Source organism: Panthera pardus, unplaced genomic scaffold (genome assembly GCF_024362965.1).
Source record: "Panthera pardus isolate Hobbes unplaced genomic scaffold, ASM2436296v1 HiC_scaffold_15, whole genome shotgun sequence".
NCBI classification, from domain to species: Eukaryota; Metazoa; Chordata; class Mammalia; order Carnivora; family Felidae; genus Panthera; species Panthera pardus.
In genome coordinates, this window is record NW_026526710.1 from 64,368,125 (window position 1) to 64,388,236 (window position 20,112).

General features: G+C 40.6%; 1 protein-coding gene across 1 annotated transcript; it reads left to right on the forward strand.

Moving 5' to 3' along the window:
- The first annotated feature begins 54 nt into the window (after positions 1 to 54).
- Positions 55 to 12,673, forward strand: SKA1 (spindle and kinetochore associated complex subunit 1). Its single transcript, XM_019464046.2, has 7 exons — positions 55 to 205; positions 790 to 888; positions 3,430 to 3,554; positions 5,358 to 5,455; positions 8,338 to 8,475; positions 11,399 to 11,568; positions 12,356 to 12,673. Exons 2-7 carry the CDS (start codon positions 801 to 803, stop codon positions 12,502 to 12,504), a joined length of 768 nt encoding a protein of 255 aa, XP_019319591.2. The 5' UTR covers positions 55 to 205; positions 790 to 800; the 3' UTR covers positions 12,505 to 12,673.
- The last annotated feature ends 7,439 nt before the right edge of the window (positions 12,674 to 20,112 follow it).

Below are 20,112 nucleotides of genomic sequence, written 5' to 3' on the forward strand. Positions count from 1 at the left end.
GGCGCCGTAACTCGAACTGTCTTTAAGCCCGCGTTCCGGGAACGCCGAAGTGCGCCTGCGTGGCGCCGGATACTGGCGGGCCCTTTGAATTTCGCTCCCTGAGTCGCGTCTCGCGATCTTGGGCTTCTGGCCGAGACGGGACTCAAGGGCTCGGCGGCTCGGGAACCCGCAGTGAGTGGGCGCTTTGCTCCCGAACCCTCTCGAGGTTGGAATTGGGGGTCGTGCCCTCGGGAGCCGGCGATAGGCATTCCTGGGGCGGAGTGCGGGAGCGGGGCAGCCGGGCGGAGCCGTGGAGCCGGCCTTGTCTTTCCACCGCTCGGTTAGCTGGAGTGGTTGCTTTAGATACTCTGTCCTACCCTCGGAGCGAGTGATTAACTGACTCCCTTCCTTCCCCTCCCTCTGCCTTCTTATGGACCCCAAACCGTAAAGCGCCAGACCCCCACAGCATGGAAGACATGCTTACTTGGACCTACTTCTGTGCACTTAACTGTGTTTTTTCTTAAAAGTCATGTGTACTTTGCATTTTTAAAGATCACAACGTTGTCATTATATGTAAACAGTGCATTTGTCCCCGTAAATTCCCTGTACTTTGGTTTGGGATGCGTTGATTACAGAAGGGTCAGAGACAGGTGCTGGACTGTGTTTAGAAACTGAATTTTATAAAATTAAAAGAAATTGAGTTTTTGTACTTTCTTTTCAAGAAATGCGTATTTACCATTATTGGATTTTGAAAGTGAACAGAAATTTGGCCTTTTCTTGGTAAATATGGTTGTGTGTTTGTTTCTTCAGAGGCTTAAAGGATGGCCTCCTCAGACCTGGAACAGTTATGCTCTCATATTAATGAAAAAATTGGCAATATTAAAAGAATGCTGTCATTAAGAAACTGTGGTAAGTAGAACAGATTTCACTGATGTTATACATAGATAATGCATTTTAATTATTGTTCCACTTTCAATATCTTACACCTACCTAGTTAAGTGACCAGTAATTTGAACTTTTTGAGTAGTGTTTTTTTGAAGCCCTCCAGCATTAATATTTTGACTATTGCAGAAAGTACTAAAATGCCAGTTATATTGAACAATGAACTGGATATTAATTAGACTTAATTGCTTATGTTTTTTTGAGATACACAAGGCACAATAGTAAGATTTGAAGGTTATGGGGCATTTGTGGTTCTAAACCTAAATGGAGATACTGAAAGGTAAGGGAGAAATATAGAAGTGGAAAACACCCACAGAGGTAGAAATAGCCCATAACCCATCTCACAATCTACTTTGGAGGAAGCTTATCTGTGTGTATGACTAGCAAACAATTGAAAATGTCCAGTTTTTTAAGGTCAGGAAACTTGGCGGTTGGAACCAGAATGTGTTGAAGTGCTGAAAGGATGTGGCAGGGACAGTGCAAAGAAATAGGTGATCTTTGTCAAGTCTGGGAAAATGTTATTTATAAAAATTATGAGCTCCCCAGTCCACTCTAGGCAAGCTTAAGGTTTACTGATAGGCAGAATTCTATCTGCTGGCACCATCGTGGTGAACTTTTCTGTAGTTTGTAGTATGAATTGATAATTTAAACCTTTTGTTTGCTTGGTTTTGTGTGTGTTAATAACTTGTTTAGAATCTCTTTCTGGAGGTGTGATTATTGTGGGATAAACACCTAAAATTTGGAGATCTATAAAACTATTAAAGCTTGAATTCAAATGACCCCACCAAAGCATGAGACCTGACCGAAGCAATGTGACCTATTAGATTACTACATACCGGGTAACCATCATGTGTATGTGGGAAGAATAATTTGACTTTCTGGTTCCATAGCTTATTTAATAGAGCCCAGTAACTTGTTTGCCACACATTTTTTGACTGCTGTAATGTACTAGATTACTACTATCAAAAGTAGCGTATTTGCTCAGTTGATTATATTTCTACAGATCAGTAGATAAGGCCCTGAATGACTAAAAGTTATTGGAGATACCAGTGTATCGAAACTAGTTATTTAATCCCCTGAAATTAATCTTGGTAGAGACATCAGTACTCTCATTTACTTACTAATTTCTTCTAGTTGTTATGAACCTGTCAAATGCAATTAGCATTGCTCTATTAGGTAGAATTATATGTTGTTTGTCATTATAATGATGAGTAGGGGTTAGCATTTACTGAATGTTTTAGTAGATTCCAGGCACAGTGTTCAACTTATCTTACATGTACTTTTTCACTTATCTTCATAGTAACCTTAAAGTAGGTACTGGCATCTCTGACTTTAGGCCTTTAATCTTCTGACCATTTCACTCTTCTGCTTTCATAATCTACGGATAGGGTCAAATTGTGCTTTTGTTTATTTTTTTTTCCTGCCTCCCTAATTACGCTTTTGTTTATGTGTATTTCATTGGTTACTAGAAGTAAAGATGGAAAGATTTGATTATGAGAATAGTTTTTCTTTTGTGCCTTTGATCTGTTCTTAAAAAAAATTTTTTTATTACTTCTTTTATTTCTAGGGAGGAGGAGACTCTGGCTTTCCCATCCTCAAATCTATGGAGCTAGAGAGAGGTGCCAGGAGGTGGGGTTGGGAATACTAGAGCATGCTACTTTACAGATGTCTGGTGTTTGTTTCTTTCAAGTGCCCCAGACTGATTACTAGCCTGTGACTTTTTATATTACTTTTTCTGCTTAGTGAATAGTGTGGATAGTGTAAATATGAATTTCAAACCCAAGTGAATCCCAAGCCGCTATTAACAAATTCTGAAGAGAAGCTCTCCCTCATTTCCACACATCCCTGAGGGCCAGTCCAAAACATCAGCTTCTCTCCCTGGCCAGTGATTAGAATTCTAAGGTTTACATTTTCGCTGAAGATATATCCCATGAAGAAGCCTCATTTGGGATTCTAACTTCTAACACCCTGTGCTTTGAAGTCCCAAAGCCTTGGCTCTTATCCCCATTAAAACCAAATGTGTTAGGTTGCTGAGACTGGCAGCCTTCTCTCCCCAGGTTTCCTCTGCACCCCCAGTCAGGGCTGTTGCAACACTGACTCACACACACTGCCTAGTCTGTGTGTCTGCCTTCATGTTGAAGCCCTTGGGGATTTACCTTATTCTCATGAAAGCTCAGCTATGCATGTAGAAGGGTGTTTCTTTTATCTAGCATTTCTAAGTGTTTTATTATGGTGGAGGAATTTGCCAGAAACAGAAGACTCGGGGGACGCTTTGTACTTACCTCTCCCTTCCTTCTCTTCCAATTACTTAGAAATGAGATCTTAAGATTATCCATGGAGACAGGTCCTAGGGTTGAAACAATAGTCCTTTCTCTTCCCCTAAGCATCTCTATCTAAAGTAAAGCTCTGGTCCAAGAGTTTAATTGGGTACAATTGAGTTAAAGAGTACAGTTTTGTTAATAGTCTTCTATATATTTTATTTGCCATTTTATCTTTGTTTATTGATAGGTCAGGAACCTACCTTGAAGACTACATTAGATAAAATAGGAGATGAGATCATTGTAGTAAATGAACTTCTAAATAAATTGGAATTGGAAATTCAGTATCAAGAACAAACCAACCATTCACTCAAGGTAACATTTTTTTCAGTAAAGAAACAAAAGGGCAATAAACACAAATTGCCTAATCCAGGGAATTCTGAAGGATACTTTCAAATGTTCTTAGATTTGTAAATTATTATTAATGGTATAGAATGTCATTTACATTGTATTAATATAAAGGACTCCAGAACTCCACAGGTGTTTCTTTCTTCTTGAAGTTGAACTTTACTAAAAAGGAAGATTTCCTGAATAATTCTTGGTAGCTTTAATTGAAACAAATGATCTGGTAGAGTGGTGTGGAAGGAACACTAGCCCTGGGGTGAGGAGATGTGGATTCTCACTCTGGCTGCCCTTAGCACCCTCTGCCATGCTGAGAAAGCCATCTTACGCCTTGGGGTCTTGTTGTCCTCATTTGGAAATTAATGGGGCATACTGAACTATTTCTTAGGTTCCTTCCATTCTGCATTTCTCTGTTCTATAAAATGTAATACAAGGATTCTCAAGAAAAACTTGAGCCCCATTCACACACCATTTTGTTCTAAATAAGCTTTCTTTTTTTTTTTTTTTTAATTTTTTTTAACGTTTATTTATTTTTGAGACAGAGAGAGACAGAGCATGAACAGGGGAGGAGCAGAGAGAGAGGGAGACACAGAATCTGAAACAGGCTCCAGGCTCTGAGCTGTCAGCCCAGAGCCCGACGCGGGGCTTGAACTCACGGACCGTGAGATCATGACCTGAGCCGAAGTCAGACGCTTAACCGACCAAGCCACCCAGGCGCCCCTCTAAATAAGCTTTCTAATTGACTAAGCTAGTGAAAGTGCTTGTACACTTCTGAGAAAATACTCAAATTTGTCCATCATTGCCTCACGCTTTGAGAGCCATTGATGTGTTCAGTGGGAGTGAACAGGGGCCTCTATGGACCCTTTCAGCCTCATAATCCTTAAGCTCTGTAAAGATTTTTCATAGGAATGGGCATGAATATGCCTATCCTACTATTAGTTGAAATGAAATTAGCGGCTTGAGCATCATTTGGCTCTTTGAAAGAGAGATGTCCTTTGAGAGAGAGATTGGTTTCAAAACAGAAACCAATATTGGTTTCAGTTCTAACCTGCCTGGGAGTATCCAAAGTTAAGTGTGTGTCTAGTGAATGTTAAATTTAGAAGTGAAGCCTACGTAGAATTTTTGTTCATGTTTTGATTGAGAGTCAGATGACAGGGCTCCGAAGGTGTAGAGTATTTTTCTTATTACATTTGCATGAATTCATAACCTCAAGTTCTAGTGAAAGGTAAAATAAAGACAACACAAAACAAACACAAGCAATTATGATCCAGTGGAAATTTCCATTAAACTAGAGAATTATGCAGGTCAGCAGTGGAAATCGTTCTGTGTAGCTTCTCGTACATGCGTTCCAGGCATGCATTGTCGCCCTGGTGCTGTTGCACAGATAACACCGGGGAAGGTTTGCTAAGTCAACAAAGGCAATTTACCGGAATGACAAACATAAATCTTTCATGCATTTTTTAGTTGCTTGCCAAGGCTGAAGTTAAATGTCAACCCTAGCTGTTGTAATGTGATTATAGCAGTTTTCTCTGAAAACAAAAAACAAAAAACAAAAAAACAGTAGAGAAAGATACAATGTTGCCATCCAAAAAACAGCTCTAGAAACCAAAGGGTTCTTAAAAAAATATTGCCGCTACCTGTGCTTTTCCACCTCTTCTGTGTTCTGAACACTCCCAGTCATGGTGATTGTGGTTGAATCTTTTGTGCTCTTTAAAATGTCTTAAAACACACACAGGCAGGACAGCCGCTTATTGGGGAGCATTTTTTAAATTTTAGGAACTCTGTGCATCTCTCGAAGAGGATTATAAAGATGTGGAACATCTCAAAGAAAACATTCCTCCCCATTTGCCTCAAGTAACAGTAACCCAGAACTTGTAAGTGTATTTATAATTATTCTTGCTGTCTGCATTTATAAAACTGTTAAACACCTCAGCTCTCTTTTGCGTTTTCATGTGCTTGTGATTTTGTTAGTGATTATGTTAGTGTTAGTGTTGTTGTCACTTACACTGGAAGTAGTGTTTCGCTTTGTCTGCCCCAGTCTTATTCTGCTGCCTCTGGACGATGTGGTCCCTCTTTCCCATGGGTGAGTGTCCGCTAGGCTCTTTTTTCCTACTTTTTCTCATTTCTTTCCCTTAGAGCAGAGTTTGTCAACTTCGGCTGTGTTGCCTTCTTAGGCTAGATGATTTTTTGTTATGAGGATAGTGAGGGTGTTCAGTAGCAACCCTGATCTCTACCTACCAACTACGCGTCAGTGGCGCCCTCACCGCCCCCAGCCGGTTGTGACAATGAGAAATGTCTCCAGACATTGCCATATGTCCTCTAGGGGACAGTCTCTCTCCTGAGAACCATTGTTTTAGGGTAAAAATAAGATTCATACACGTCCCATCTTAAAAACAGCCGAAGGAACCAAAAACTTGGCTTCGCTTTCCCCCTCAAACTCGTGTCCCCGCTGTGTACCCTGCCTGTATATGCTTGTGCCTCCCCTTTGCCGCAGAGCCCCTGACCTGAGCCTGGCTCTGGGCTGCTATTACTACCACACTGAGGAAACTCATCAAGAAATCCTCCCTTTAGCCCTGATCCTTCTTCTCAGATTTTATCTCTCTGTCTCTCTGTTCCTGAAATTCTGTTTGTTGCTCTGCCACGGTGCTTTGTTGTCCCGTGTCTCTGACTTGGCTGCCCTCCTTTAAATTACAGCTGAGTTTTGCTGAGTTTTGCTTACGCATACCTTACACCATTGTTAATGCTCTCAAATGTCCAACTCCAGCCTTGACGTGACCTCTGATTCTGCTGTTTTAATTGCTTGCTGGGAGCTTGATAAATGAGCTGTTCTCTCCAACTGTGCGTGTCCGAGGCTCAACTGACTGGTTCTTTGTTACCCACCCGTCATGCCTGCTGCCTTCCGCCCATCACCGGGACGGGAACTCCGTGCCTTCAGCCTGTCTTGCTCTCTGTAGCCCTCAGCCAAGCTGCTGTCCCTGCAAGATTTTGTCTGTCCCTGGCCTCCCTTCTGCTCTCATTGCCTGGCTCTGAATGCCATCTCCCATCATCATTTGTCTGTGTGATTTGAGAGCTCCTGTGTTTTGCCCTTCCAGGGTTCCACCACCTCCACCTCTCTAGGCTTCTGGATTCTTCTTCCAGGGTTCCAAGTACACGCCGTGGATAACTTAAAATTTTTTAACTTTTGAAATATATATATATGTGTACACACACACAGGAAGTGACTAAAGCATTATTTGTGCAAATTAAAGAAGAAGAATAAACAAACATCAGTGTATCTACCAGTCAGATTAAGAAATAGGATATTCCTGGTACCTTACAACCCTTCTTCCCTTGCAGACCCTTCCTCTGTCAAAGAGGTAGTCATCCTGGTGTTTATGATAATCATACTCTTACCTGAGTGTTTCTATAAACAATATACTGTTTAAATTTGAAAAACTTAAAGGAAGGCACAGGCCTTGCTATGTAGAAGAGCCACATTTCTGCTGATGGCTGGAGTTCTCCAGAAGAAGATAAGCTCAACAGAGTGCCTCGCATGGTCAGGGTGCCCTGCGATTTCCCTACAAGGAGAAAGTGCTGGGCAAGGTCATGAATGAATGCTAGGATCACAGGTCATCACAGGAGATCTGCCAGGATGGTAGTGTGAACTAGACGTTGGATATCCAGCAGGAATATGGTCTGGGGAATAGGAGGACTTTTCTTCTTCTGACTTCGCTATGGCTTAGTTTCAGTTTTCAGCCAAAGTCAAAGCAGAACATTTCTGCAGGTGGAAATGGTTCTTTTCAGCTGATACTCACAGCAGGGCATGAAGGAGAAAGCATGAGCTTCCTTAGCACTTGGTGAAGATAAGCACAGAGAAAAGTCAGCCAACCTCACCATGATGTCTCATGTTAACACTCATAGAAGGTTGATGGGACCATAGCATTGGGCATCTTCATCTTGACAACACACAACACGGCCATCCTCAGTCTTACCACCTCAGTCAGGCCTGGTTGCCCTGTGTCTGGTGCTCAGCTGTCATCTTGGGGTCTCACTTCCCTGTCTTTCTTGGGATTCCCTTCACTCACTCCTGGGTTCGATCTCCTCTTTCCTATAACCCATTTCTTTTTTGGAACAGTTGAGCCAGTATGGCTTCATTTGCTGCTAGAAACAAGGGTCTGTTCCTTCCCTGGCAGCTAAATAACCCAGAAGCTACAGCCTATTTCTAGACTCTTTGCTAGTGGGGTAGGAGCTATATTAGGCTTCTCACTGACTCCAAAATTTGGGTAGGACTGAATCCAAGAGTTCCATGCTCATTGCTGGCAACTAAAATGAGTCTGCAACAGGCAGGGACTGATACTAGCAACCAATGGGATAAATTAGAAAAATAGAAGTAGAAGCTGATTGATGCTTCTACATCCAGAAATAGGGAGTCAGGAAGAGAAGCTGTTGAGAGGTTAAGATAAGTTCAACTTTGCACATACTGACTTGAGCCAGAGGAATGACTGGTGAAGATGGTTAGCATATTTACTGCATGCACCATGTTTGGGGTATATAAATATAATTCTGTTACTGAAGATTTGGGGATTTAATTTTTCAGTGTTCTCTTCACTATTCAGATCTTCATGAACCATAGGAGTTGGGGCAGCAAAAAATGACTAAAACAATCACAAGATGAATCTTGTATTTGTTACTGAGTATTTTCAGTTGGGAAAACTTTCTAGTATGCTGCGGAATTCTGATCATCACTTGTACAACTGTGTGTATCTCTGTTCCCTAGTGTTAATGTGCCAGATGTTGACCCTGGAGAACCAGTCAAAGTTGAGGAACCTGCACCCACAAAGAAGCACCCAAAAGAACAAAGAAGTATTAAAGAAATGTCATTTATAACTTCCGATGAGTTTAATGGCATTCCAGCGTAAGTATTTAAGATAAATTTTAACATTCAACTCTTTAATGGTCGACGTACATGATTGTTTAAATCATAAAGCTTGATTATATTCATAGTATGCTGTGTTCAAATATTGATTTTTTTTCTAAAATAGTCTTAACATTGTACTAGGAAAATGCAGGAAGTCTCTTAAAGATGCTTAAAATCGTTTTTTATTTAGTTGTCAAACCTCTTTTCATAGCGAGATCTAGAGATGGGTCAGTCTGTTGCTGAGTTCCAGGACCATTTTGTGATAGAGATTTATCCAGTTACATTTTAGAAGTAGCCTCAGGGGGCGCCTGGGTGGCTCAGGCGGTTAAGCGTCCGACTTCAGCTCAGGTCACGATCTCGCGATCTCATGGTCTGTGAGTTCGAGCCCCGCGTCGGGCTCTGGGCTGATGGCTCAGAGCCTGGAGCCTGCTTCGGATTCTGTGTCTCCCTCTCTCTTTGCCCCTCCCCCGTTCATGCCCTGTCTCTCTCTGTCTCAAAAATAAATAAACGTTAAAAAAAAAAAAAATTTAGAAGTAGCCTCAGTTTCGCTGTACTTTTAAGGAAAGCGTGCCGCGTAGGTGTGAGAATTGGAATGGCAAGTGTTGTGTTTGGTTTCTGTTTGTTACTCAACTTCTGCCACATGCTCGTTCCAGGCCCTGGGTCACTGAGGAGAATACAGGGGCGAGTAAGACCAGATAACTTCCCTGGAGGAAGGTCTTTGCTCTTTACAGAGGACAGTAATGGAGAGCCCGTCATGGAACCTCATGTTTTTAAACTAATGTAGTTCCAGGGCTTTGCTTAATTTCTTGGCTCTATATTACTGCATTTCTTACTACGTTTCCATTATACAAATAATACATGTTAGAAAATATTTGATGTCAGAAAATAACTCCTCTGTAATTCGGCCACCCGGATATTTATTTAATTTCACGTATATAATAGGTTGTTTCTGATTGTTATGACAACAATGTAGTTATACAGTAAATACCACTTACTTCCTTTTTTATCATGAGCATTTTGCCATTGTTAGCTATTCTTGTAAACTTGGGTTTTAATAGTTGTATTACATTTCATCAAAATGAGACTGACCTTTCTCTTTAATCTTTATTTTTTTTGGTCAGTCATTTCTTTTTATGATTGCTTTATTTTCATGATAATTCTGTTTGGCGCTATTCATTTTTTTAAATTGTTATTTTTGTTGCTCATTAGCTGAGCTAAAGGGAAAAGCAAATGTGTGTGAGGATCAGTAGAGTAGATGGGTTTTTAGAAAATGCTTCCATGAAGAGATGAAGGAAATCAGAATAGGCATGGTAGAGTTTTGGGTTTTTTTTAATGTTTATTTTTTGAGAGAAAGAGAGCAGGGGAGGGACACAGAGAGAAGGAAACAGAGGATCCAAGCAGGCTCTATGCTGTCAGCGCAGAGCCTGATGTGGGGCTCAAACTCACAAATTAATGAGATCGTGACCTGAGCCAAAGTCGGACACTCAACTGACAGAGCCATCCAGGCGCCCAGAGTATTCATTTTTAAACTAAGGGGATATTTAGTGAATGAGAGGACTTGGAAGGTTGGGGTAAGGAAGAATGTATTCCAGGCATGGGGCTTTCATTTATTTATCTTTAAAAAGTTAATACTGAGGGTGGAGTTAAAGTGGAGAACATTGGCAGAAGAGGGGGGACAGGTATTGAGGAAATTAAGGTGATAGTTCAGAGGATTTAAAGGAATTATTTTGGACGGGGGGTAGTTTGTGGGATCAACAGTTTGTGGGAATTGTGGTTAGAAACAACAACAGCAAAAATGAATTTAGAAAAGAACAATGAAAATGTGTTTTGATCTATATGAACATTTTCCTTTAAACATATTCATGTATTATTTTATATTAAATAAGTTTTGATTAGAAATCTGCCCCCTTGGGGGCACCTGGGTGGCTCAGTTGGTTAAGTGTCTAACTTTGGCTCAGGTCATGATCTTGTGGCATGAGTTCGAGCCCCACGTCAGGCTCTGTGCTGACAGCTCAGAGTCTGGAGCCTGCTTTGGATTCTGTGTCTCCCTCTCACTGACCTTCCCCAGCTCGCGCTCTGTCTCTTGCTGTCAAAAACAAATAAACATTTAAAAAAAAAGAAACAAATCTGTCCCTTTGGAGAGAAGAGAAGGGCAGTGTTTCACATAATGAACCCACATTTTGTTGAAGGGAAAAACTGAGGCAGATCATTGGGTTTGGGTTTTGGTGTATACGGAGAAATCAAGTCTCCTGTTTTTATATTCTAAGACTATAGGTGACGGGGAGCATAGCAAGGGGGAGAAGGGATTGGAAGAGTGGATTTAGAGAAAGACCAGTGCTCAATGGGGTGGAGTCCGTCCTCTGACTCACCCCTAGCCCTCTTCTCTGCCATCATCCTGTGCGATCTGCTCTGTGTCCTGATGGGAATTACCATCTCTGTTGTGGCCTTTGTTGCGCATCTTCCTTCCTCCTCCTCCCCCTCCTTTCTTTTTTCTTTCTTTCTCAGAACAGATAAGTTTGCAGAAAACTAGAGTGGTGTGAGTTATTTAATTTATTAACATTTAAATTTTTCTTTCCGTTGCTCACAAACATTTAAAAAATGTTTAAACCTCTGGCTTGCAGTTAACCAGTCCATTTGAGTCAGTATTTGAGACCTTATTTTAAATTGTAGTATTATTTCTGTAGGTAATGGAGGTTAATATATCTAGGTGTAAGTAGGGAAGATAAGCAACTGATACGTTGTGGTATGTCTTTAATTTGTCAATTGTTGAGATGTGTGGTTTATTTGGAAGTTGATATACATTTTTTTGGCATAAAGAGTTCTAATAGCTGCTACTGTATAAAGTCATCATAAATTTTTTCAAAGAAAATGATTTTGTATAATGATTCTTTTAAAAAATGAATCATATACTTATTTGCAGGTACATGAAATCCCGCTTAACTTATTGTCAAATTAATGATGTTATTAAAGAAATCAACAAGGCAATAGTTAGTAAATACAAGATCCTATATCAGCCGAAGAAGTGTATGAGTTCTGTGGCCAGAAATCTCTATCACAGATTTATTGATGAAGAAACAAAGGATACCAAAGGTAAAAATGATAGCATATATATGTATGTGTGCACGTCAGCCGTTTGGAATGTAACTAACTCATGAGAAACAAAACTTATTCTAGAAAATTCTAAATCTAGAGAGGTAGTTCTCAGCCAGGGGTGGCTTTCCCACTAAGGAACATTTTTACCATCTCTGGAGATAATTTGGTGGTTACAACTAGGGTGGGGGTGCTACTGGCATCTAGAGACTACAGATGCTGTTAAAGTACACTTTAGTACAGTGCTCAAGACAGCTTCCACAGAAAAGAAACGTCTGTAGTTCCGAGGCTGAGAAACATGGCTTTAGAGTCTATTATGAAACTATACCCAGGGTTTTCAGAATTGGAATAGTAATGAAAAACACTTGGTCATACTTACATAGCACTTAACATGTACCAGATAGTGTACTGAGAGCTTTAGTCCTCGCATCTTACAAGGTATGTACCATTACTCCCATTTTGCAGATTGGGCAAAAAGAACTTAAGATACTTGCCCAAGGTCAGCCAGTTAAGGGATAGAGCTACGGGGGTTTCATTCTTTCAACCACTATACTATATTCCCTCTTGGAAAGTGGGTACCACCAGATGAGTGCATTTCTAAAATGCTACCACAAACATTGTGCAACTGCAGTTGAACAATGATTATTTCAGCAAGAATACCGCATCTCACTCCAGTTGCCTAATAGTAAAAATGATTAATGTTATTCATATTCACATTGTACCACATTAAAGATTCATCTTGAAAGTTGTCCTCGTGAAAATTGGCACAAATATCTTTATTTTTCAGGTCATTATTTTATAGTGGAAGCGGACATAAAGGAGTTCACAACTTTGAAAGCTGACAAGCGGTTTCATGTAATACTGAATATCTTACGACACTGCCGGAGGCTCTCCGAGGTCCGAGGGGGAGGCCTTACCCGATACGTTATAACCTGAAGTCCTCCTGAGCTCTAGAACTGGCCGAGTCGGGTATAGAGGCCACTCCTATAGTTTCCTTATATGTAATTTCTTTATATATAACTTCTTTGCTTTTCTTATTTTCTTTTCTGCTTGACTATAAAAATGAAACTTTTTAGTAAATAAAGCATATGTATTTTAAAATTCACTTTCTTTTCTTAAATATTTTTTCCAGATATGTATTTTTAAGTTTTTATTTATTTGAATAAATAAAATTTATTTATTTATTTTTTTTTTTCAACTTTTTTTTTTTTTTTTTTTTTTTTTTTTATTTTTGGGACAGAGAGAGACAGAGCATGAACGGGGGAGGGGCAGAGAGAGAGGGAGACACAGAATCGGAAATAGGCTCCAGGCTCCGAGCCATCAGCCCAGAGCCTGACGCGGGGCTCGAACTCACGGACCGCGAGATCGTGACCTGGCTGAAGTCGGACGCTTAACCGACTGCGCCACCCAGGCGCCCCAAAATTTATTTATTTTAGGGGAGAGGCAGAGAGAAAGGGAAAGATAGAATCCCAAGCAGGCTCCACGCTGTCAGCACAGAGCCTGACATGGGGCTTGATCTCACAAACAGATAATGACCTGAGCCAAGATCAAGAGTGAGCCACCAAACAGAATGAGCCACCCAGGCACTCCTCTTTTTTTTTTTTTTTTTAAGTTTATTTATTTTGAGAGAGAGTACAGAGGGGCAGAGAGAGAGGGAGAGAGAGAATCCCAAGCAGGCTCCATGCTGACAGCACAGAGCCCAGTGTGGGTCTCCATCCCATGAACCATGAGATCATGACCTAAGCCAAAATCATGAGCTGGACGCTTAACTGAATGAGCTGCCCAGGTGTCCCAAATTCACTTTCTTTCAGCACATGGGTAACCCCCTACCATATGAGCTTCTGTGCTAAGCATGTAATGGAATTAAAAAATGTTCAGGTTTTGTTTTTGTGTTTAGTGACAGTGCTGTAGACCCCAATAAGATAGGTACAGACATGATTAGGGAAGAAAAAGGTCGAGAAGATAAGGTCAAGAGTATACAGGCTCATTAGAATTAAAGGTCGTGAATGTCAAAATTCTATCTGGCATTTCAGTGAACAGGCAAAAGTTGGATTTGTAGGCAGCCCCTCCCTGTGATGATTCTGCTTTCCCATATGTTGTTGGAAACAGCTTACCTGAAATACATGCAGTGTAAACCAATCTGTAAACATCAACCTGTAATGATATTGTAATAAAAGTATATTGAGATGAAAAAGATGATAACGTGTAAGCAAGTCGAGAGTTGTCATGGAAAATGGGTGGTTGGATTGCAAGTGTTTAGGATGTTTTTTTCTCTTCCACAGTTGGGGAGACTGGCTATGTGTGTTTTAGTCGGTGTTCTCCAGAGTTCTAGAAGCAATAGGATACACACACACACACACACACACACACACACACACACAGATTTGTGATGACACATTGGTGCGTGTGGTTATGGAGGCCAAGAAGCCCCCCAATCTGCTGTCTGCAAGCTGGAGACCTAAGAAAGCCAGGTGCAATTCAGTCCAAGTCTGAAGGCCTGAGACCCAGAGAAGACAAGGTGTTGTGGCTCAAGCAATGAGGCAGGAAAGAAGTGAATTCCTCCTTCACCTTTTTTTGTATTCAGGTCCTCCACGGATTGGATGATACCTGCACACGTTGGGGAGGGTAGTCTATTGAGTCCACTGATTCATATACTAATCCCTTCTGGAAACACCTTCATAGACACACCCAGAAATAAGGTTCGATGTGGGCACCCCACAGCCAGTCAAGTTGATACATAAAGTTAACCATCCCGGTCTCGGCCATCTGCTTGGCAGGTCTATCCTTGTAGCAGAGGGAAAAATGACCCCCAAGTCTTGGCCTGGTTAACACTGTCACTGTGATGACCACGGAGTATATTATGGGCACTACATACTGTTATCCTTTCTTCCTCCCTAATTTAAATGCAGATGTGTTTAATTTTTCATGTCTTGCTTTAAAAACAATGGCATTATCTTTTACTTTAAGTCTTGCTTGATTTTTCTCTATAAATCATTTTTCTCTGTAAAAAACATTTTATCTGCTTGAAATATCTCTTCCTGAAACTCATAGTGAACAACTGTCGAGAAATGTGTTTAATTCTTGTAGAATGGATACTGAGGGGAGCAGTTAGTCTCTATGTTAATCATTAGCATGTAATCAACTTGTTACGTTAATTTGGGCATACATTTGGTAAACTGTCCCTCAAGGAAGAATAAAGACATTAATTTTCAGGCACCTGGTTGGCTCAGTCGGTTAAGCATCTGACTTTAGCTCAGGTCATGATCTCAGGGTTCGTGAGTTCGAGCCCCACATCAGGTTCTGCACTGACAGTGTGGAGTCTGCTAGGGGTTCTTTCTCCTTCTCTCTGTTCCTCACCCATCCGTGCTTTCTCTCTCAAAATGAGTAAAAATAAAGCTTTAAAAAAAATTTTTTTTAAAAAGACATTGATTTTCAAACAAGAACTAACCTCTATTACTTGAACTTCATTTTCAGAAAAAAAATGACAGGTTTGTTCGACTTCTGTATTTTTGAAAAATAACATTTTAAAAAATCTAAGTTTGGATGCATCTTGTGGTCCTGGGTCTCTCTGCCCTCAGATTCACTCCTCACCCTTTGCTCTCCATCTTCTCTTCAGTAGCTTGCGTCTTTAAGCACCTTTCCCCTGCAGCCCATGGTCCCCACAGCATGGCTCTCCAGAAGTTTGGGCCTTGCCCCTTCTGCCATAGTTCTCTGCCACGGGTCCTGTGGCCTGGTGCGCAATAGATTCCGGCTGGCTGTCTCCACCTGGGTGCCACGGAGCCTGAGGCCTGGCCTCACACCTCCTAGACCCACCAGCCTGTGGGCCCTGGGAGGAGAGGGCTAGGCAACAGAGACCCAGCACCTTGCTCAGGCTTCTATATTGAGATACTAATTAAAAAGACATTTTTTTAAAACATTTATTTATTATTGAGAAACAGAGACAGAACATGAGCAGGGGGGGGGGGGCGGGCAGAGAGAAAGGGAGACAGAATATGAAGCAGGCTCTAGGCTCTGAGCTATCCGCACAGAGACTGATGCGGGGCTTGAACTCACAAACTAAGAGATCACGACCTGAGCCAAAGTTGGACGCTTCACTGACTGAGCCACCCAGGTGCCCCGAGATACCAATTTTTATGTGATAAAGTCTTTCTTCTGTTCCTTTAAAAGTTCTGTTGTTTTTTCTTAAGTTAGTTATTCATAGATAACACATTTTTTTTTCTAGGTAACACAGTAGTTAAAAGTGTTCAGGGTACATCTGATCAACCTCTGTCCTGTTTCACCTCTCCTTAGGATACTCTGTCCCCTTTCACATTTCCTAACTATTATAGGTGTCCCCTCAGATCCTTTTGGCCTCATCCGATTTGTGTCTCTGGATGTGAATCTGGTGTTTGTCTTACTTGCTAAGACAAAGGGTGAAATGTAACTTTAAGGGAAGAGATCTAGCTGTCACTACTTGTAGCAGATTGTGTTTTCCAAAGATGGATGGATGGGATAATTCCATATTCCATCCCACATACTCCTTCAATGTGTTATCAACACTTCCATCAAGAGGCGGGATCTTTGTTCCCTGCCTTTGAATCTGGACATATCTTTGTAGCTTCAGCCAATAGAATGGAGAGGAAATACCACTGCACGATTTCCAAGCTAGCTATTAAAGACAATATGAATTCCATCTGTCTCTTTCTTGGGAGGTGTGCCTTTGGAACCTTGTCACCATGTTGGGAGAAAGCCAAGGCTACATGGAGAGGTCACATTAACTGCCAGCACCACCAGTCATGTGAACACATGATTCCAGCCCCCAGTGATTTTTGCTGAGGTCCCCGGCATCAAGGAGTCAAGGTAAGCTGCCCCCTACTGTGCTCTGACTGAATTCAGGGCTTGGAAGAAATCATGAAAAATAAATTATAGTGGTTTAAGGACACTATTTTTTTTGCATAATTGATCATACAACAAGAGATGATGAAAGTATTAGTCTGAAATTGCACTACAGTTGTGAGAAAAGGCAGCAAGTGGGCTCATAATAATTAAGTTAAACCTGCATTGGAAATGAAAATCTGTCCCCATCAATCACCTGTGGAGGGTGTGCCCTGCCTAAGCTTATTTGAAAACATGTAAAAGTTCATGAAAAGTGATATATTTTTCAGATATCAAGCTTATATACGTGTATCATCTCTCCATGCATAAGCAAGATGCCAAATACACTGTTTTGTGTATAAACATAATATTTACATCCAGCATAATTCAAGAAACCCATGTCTTCACACACATGAAAAGATACTCATCATTATGCAACAGGGAAATGCAAACCAAAACCACAACGAGGTGTCACCTGACACCTGTCAGAATGGCTAGAATAAAAAAGACAAGAAACAAGTGCTGGCGAGGATGTGGAGAAAAGGGAACTATTGGGCGCTGTTGGTGGGAATGTAAATTGGTCCAGCAACTCTGGAAAACAGTATGGAGGTTTCTCAAATTAAAAATAGGCATACCCTATGATCTGGTAATTCTGCTACTGGATATTTACCCAAAGAAAATAAACAACACTAATTCACAAAGATGTGTGCACCCCAATGTTTCCCGCAGCACTATTTACAACAGTCAAGATATGGAAGGGACTGAAGTGTCCACTGATAAATGAATAAAGATGTGAGACACCCATCAAGGTTCATGGTTTATCCTTGGTTATGCTCTTAAGTCTTTTTGAAGCTAGAACAGGCTCCCCCTGTGGTTTTGGTTTGGGTTTTGTTTTCTGTTACTGGACTGTTTTTAGGAGACCAGGTTATTTATATCTGGATGTCTGATCGTTTCTTCATGATGATATTTAGCTTGTGTCTCTATCCCCTGTGTTTCCTATAAACTGGATGATAGAGCTAAAGTCTTAATTAGATTCATGATTAAGTCTTTGACAATAATATTTCATAGGCAGTCCTGTCAACTTCATATTACGCCACGCTAGGAGGCATATAATGTCAGAATGTTTCACCATAAGTCTAGGATCAATTCAACTCAAAAAGTGCAGGCAACTAAAATTTTCTTCTTTCTGATGGACCAACAGGACAAATGTGAGTTATTTCCAGTTACAAACGTCTTGCCAGAATGATTGTGAGCCGTGCCTAAGCTGCATATGAAAAATTGCAACTATAATCCTTATTGTGACTCAGATATCCAATGATTTCTTGGGACTATACAAAATAATCCAGCAACACGGTGCATCAAAAAGAAAACTAGGGCATCAGAAAACTGGGTTCTGGTCCTACGTCGGCCATTTCCTCCTTTTTGGTTCTACCTTCAAAAATTTGACCCCCTCTCACAAGCTCCGTATTGACCACCCTGGTCCCAAACGGCATCGTCTCTCCCCTGGATTAATTCAAAGCTTCCTAACTGGTCTCTGTGTTTGTTCTTGCCTCCCTACTGTCTATTCTCTACTGAACCAATGTTAAAGCAGGTCACTCTGCCACTCAAAAACCTTGAATAGCTCCCCATTTCTGAGTCCTTCCAAAGACTTGGAAGCCTCTTCCTGCACCCCTCTGTGACTCAGACACCTCTCTCGCCTCCATGCTATTTCTGGAACAGGTCAAATAGGAGTCTCCCTCAGGCCTCTGCACTGACTGTTGCCTCCATCCAGAAAGCTCCTCACCCTTCACCCATGTGAACCCCCTCCTTCTCACCTTTAAATCTGACATTATTTGATCATTTAGGCCTTCTCAGGCCACGCTATGTCTAAAATTACATCTCCCTTCTGCAATACATCCCCTTCCCTGCTTTATTCTTCTCTATAGCATGTATGTGTATCTGATGGTTTATGTATGTTAACGATTTTTTGTCTTTCTCCTCTACGAGAATATCAGCTCCTAAGGCCAGGAGTTTTTGTCTCTAATATTTACTGCTATGTCCCCAGCCAATCTAATAGGGCTTTACAGTAGAGGGTGCTAAATAAATATTTCTGAATGCACATTAAAGAGTTTGTGGCTTGGGTAAGGGACTTCATGCCTCAGTTTCCTTTTGTATATAGAGAGATGGTTGAACAAAAATCTCTCTCAGGACCTTCCGATTTTAATATTCTATGATTCTAATATTCCCAGTTACTTCTGGGAAATACATTCGTGTTGAAATTAAAGGATATTCTGGCTGGCTGGCTTATAAAAAATTATAAAAAATATTTGCTGATAATTACATGGAAATCTTATCTTTTAAGCAAAGAATCTGTGAATATTAAGCTTCAAGAAATAATGACACCCTGGGACACCTGGGTGGCTCAGTTGGTTAAGCATTCAACTTTGGCTCAGGTCATGATCTCACTGTTCAGGAATTTGAGCCCCATGTCAGGATCTGTGCTGACAGCTCGGAGCCTGCTTTAGATTCTCTGTCTCCCTCTCTCTTTCGGCCCCTCTACCCGCCCCCCCCCCCCTCCCACCACACTATCTCTCAAAAATAAATAAATAAACATTAAAAAAAAAAGAAATACTAAAATTCTAAGTTACTAGTTGAGTAATAAAAAGAAGTTTTCACTGACTAAAACTAAAAACGCTGATAACTCTTTCTCAGCACAGATATTGTTTTCTAATTTATTTTGCTTATTAGATAATACTTGTAAGATTTCACAATTTATAAATGTTATACCTAATCATAAATGACATTATGGTGGCATATTGAACAGAACTATATGTTATAGCATGCAGTTTTGTTTCATAATACTAAATATTTCTTTTACGAAATAGCCCATCTCCTAATAAACCATTGTCATTGTTCCAAAACATATCTATTAATACAAGTGGCAAAAAAAAAAAAGTGTTACTCAAGCTATTAAGGAATCCTCCTTGATATATTTCAAACAGTGTTACTCAAACTGGAGCCAAGACCATGCATATGATTAGAAAGTAGAAATAATTCAATATAATGTCAGTTGAACTCTGTTAAAGTCAAATTAAGTCTCTAAGGCCAAAAAATCAAACTCTTAACTATAGAGAACAAACAGAGGGTTTCAAGAGGGGAGGTAGGTGGGAGATGGATGAAACAGGTGATGGGGTTTAAGAGACACCTTGATGAGCACTGGGTGATGGAATTGTGGAATCACTATATTGTACGCCTGAAACTAATATAACACTGTATGTTGACTACAGTGGAATTAAAACTTAAAAAAAGATAAATCTCTAAGGAACACACATAAAAATATTTATGAGAGATTATGGTATGATTAGAAGGCTGTACGTCAATTTACATACAGTAAAGTGCACACATCTTAAGAATATAGATCAGTGAGTATTGACCAGTGCATATACCCGTGTAATTCACACCCCTATCACTTTTTTTCTTAAATTTTTAATGTTGAGATCATTATAGGTTCACATACAGCTGTGAGAAATAACAGAGAGAGATTTTAGCCTTCAGTCTTTGCCTCAATGGCAAAGTCTTGCACGGATATAGTGCAAGATCACAACCAGGATATTGACTTTGACGCAATCAAAATACAAACATTGCCACCACCACAAAGATCCCTACTACTGCCCTTTCTAGCCACACTTGCTTCCCTCCCAACACTCCCCC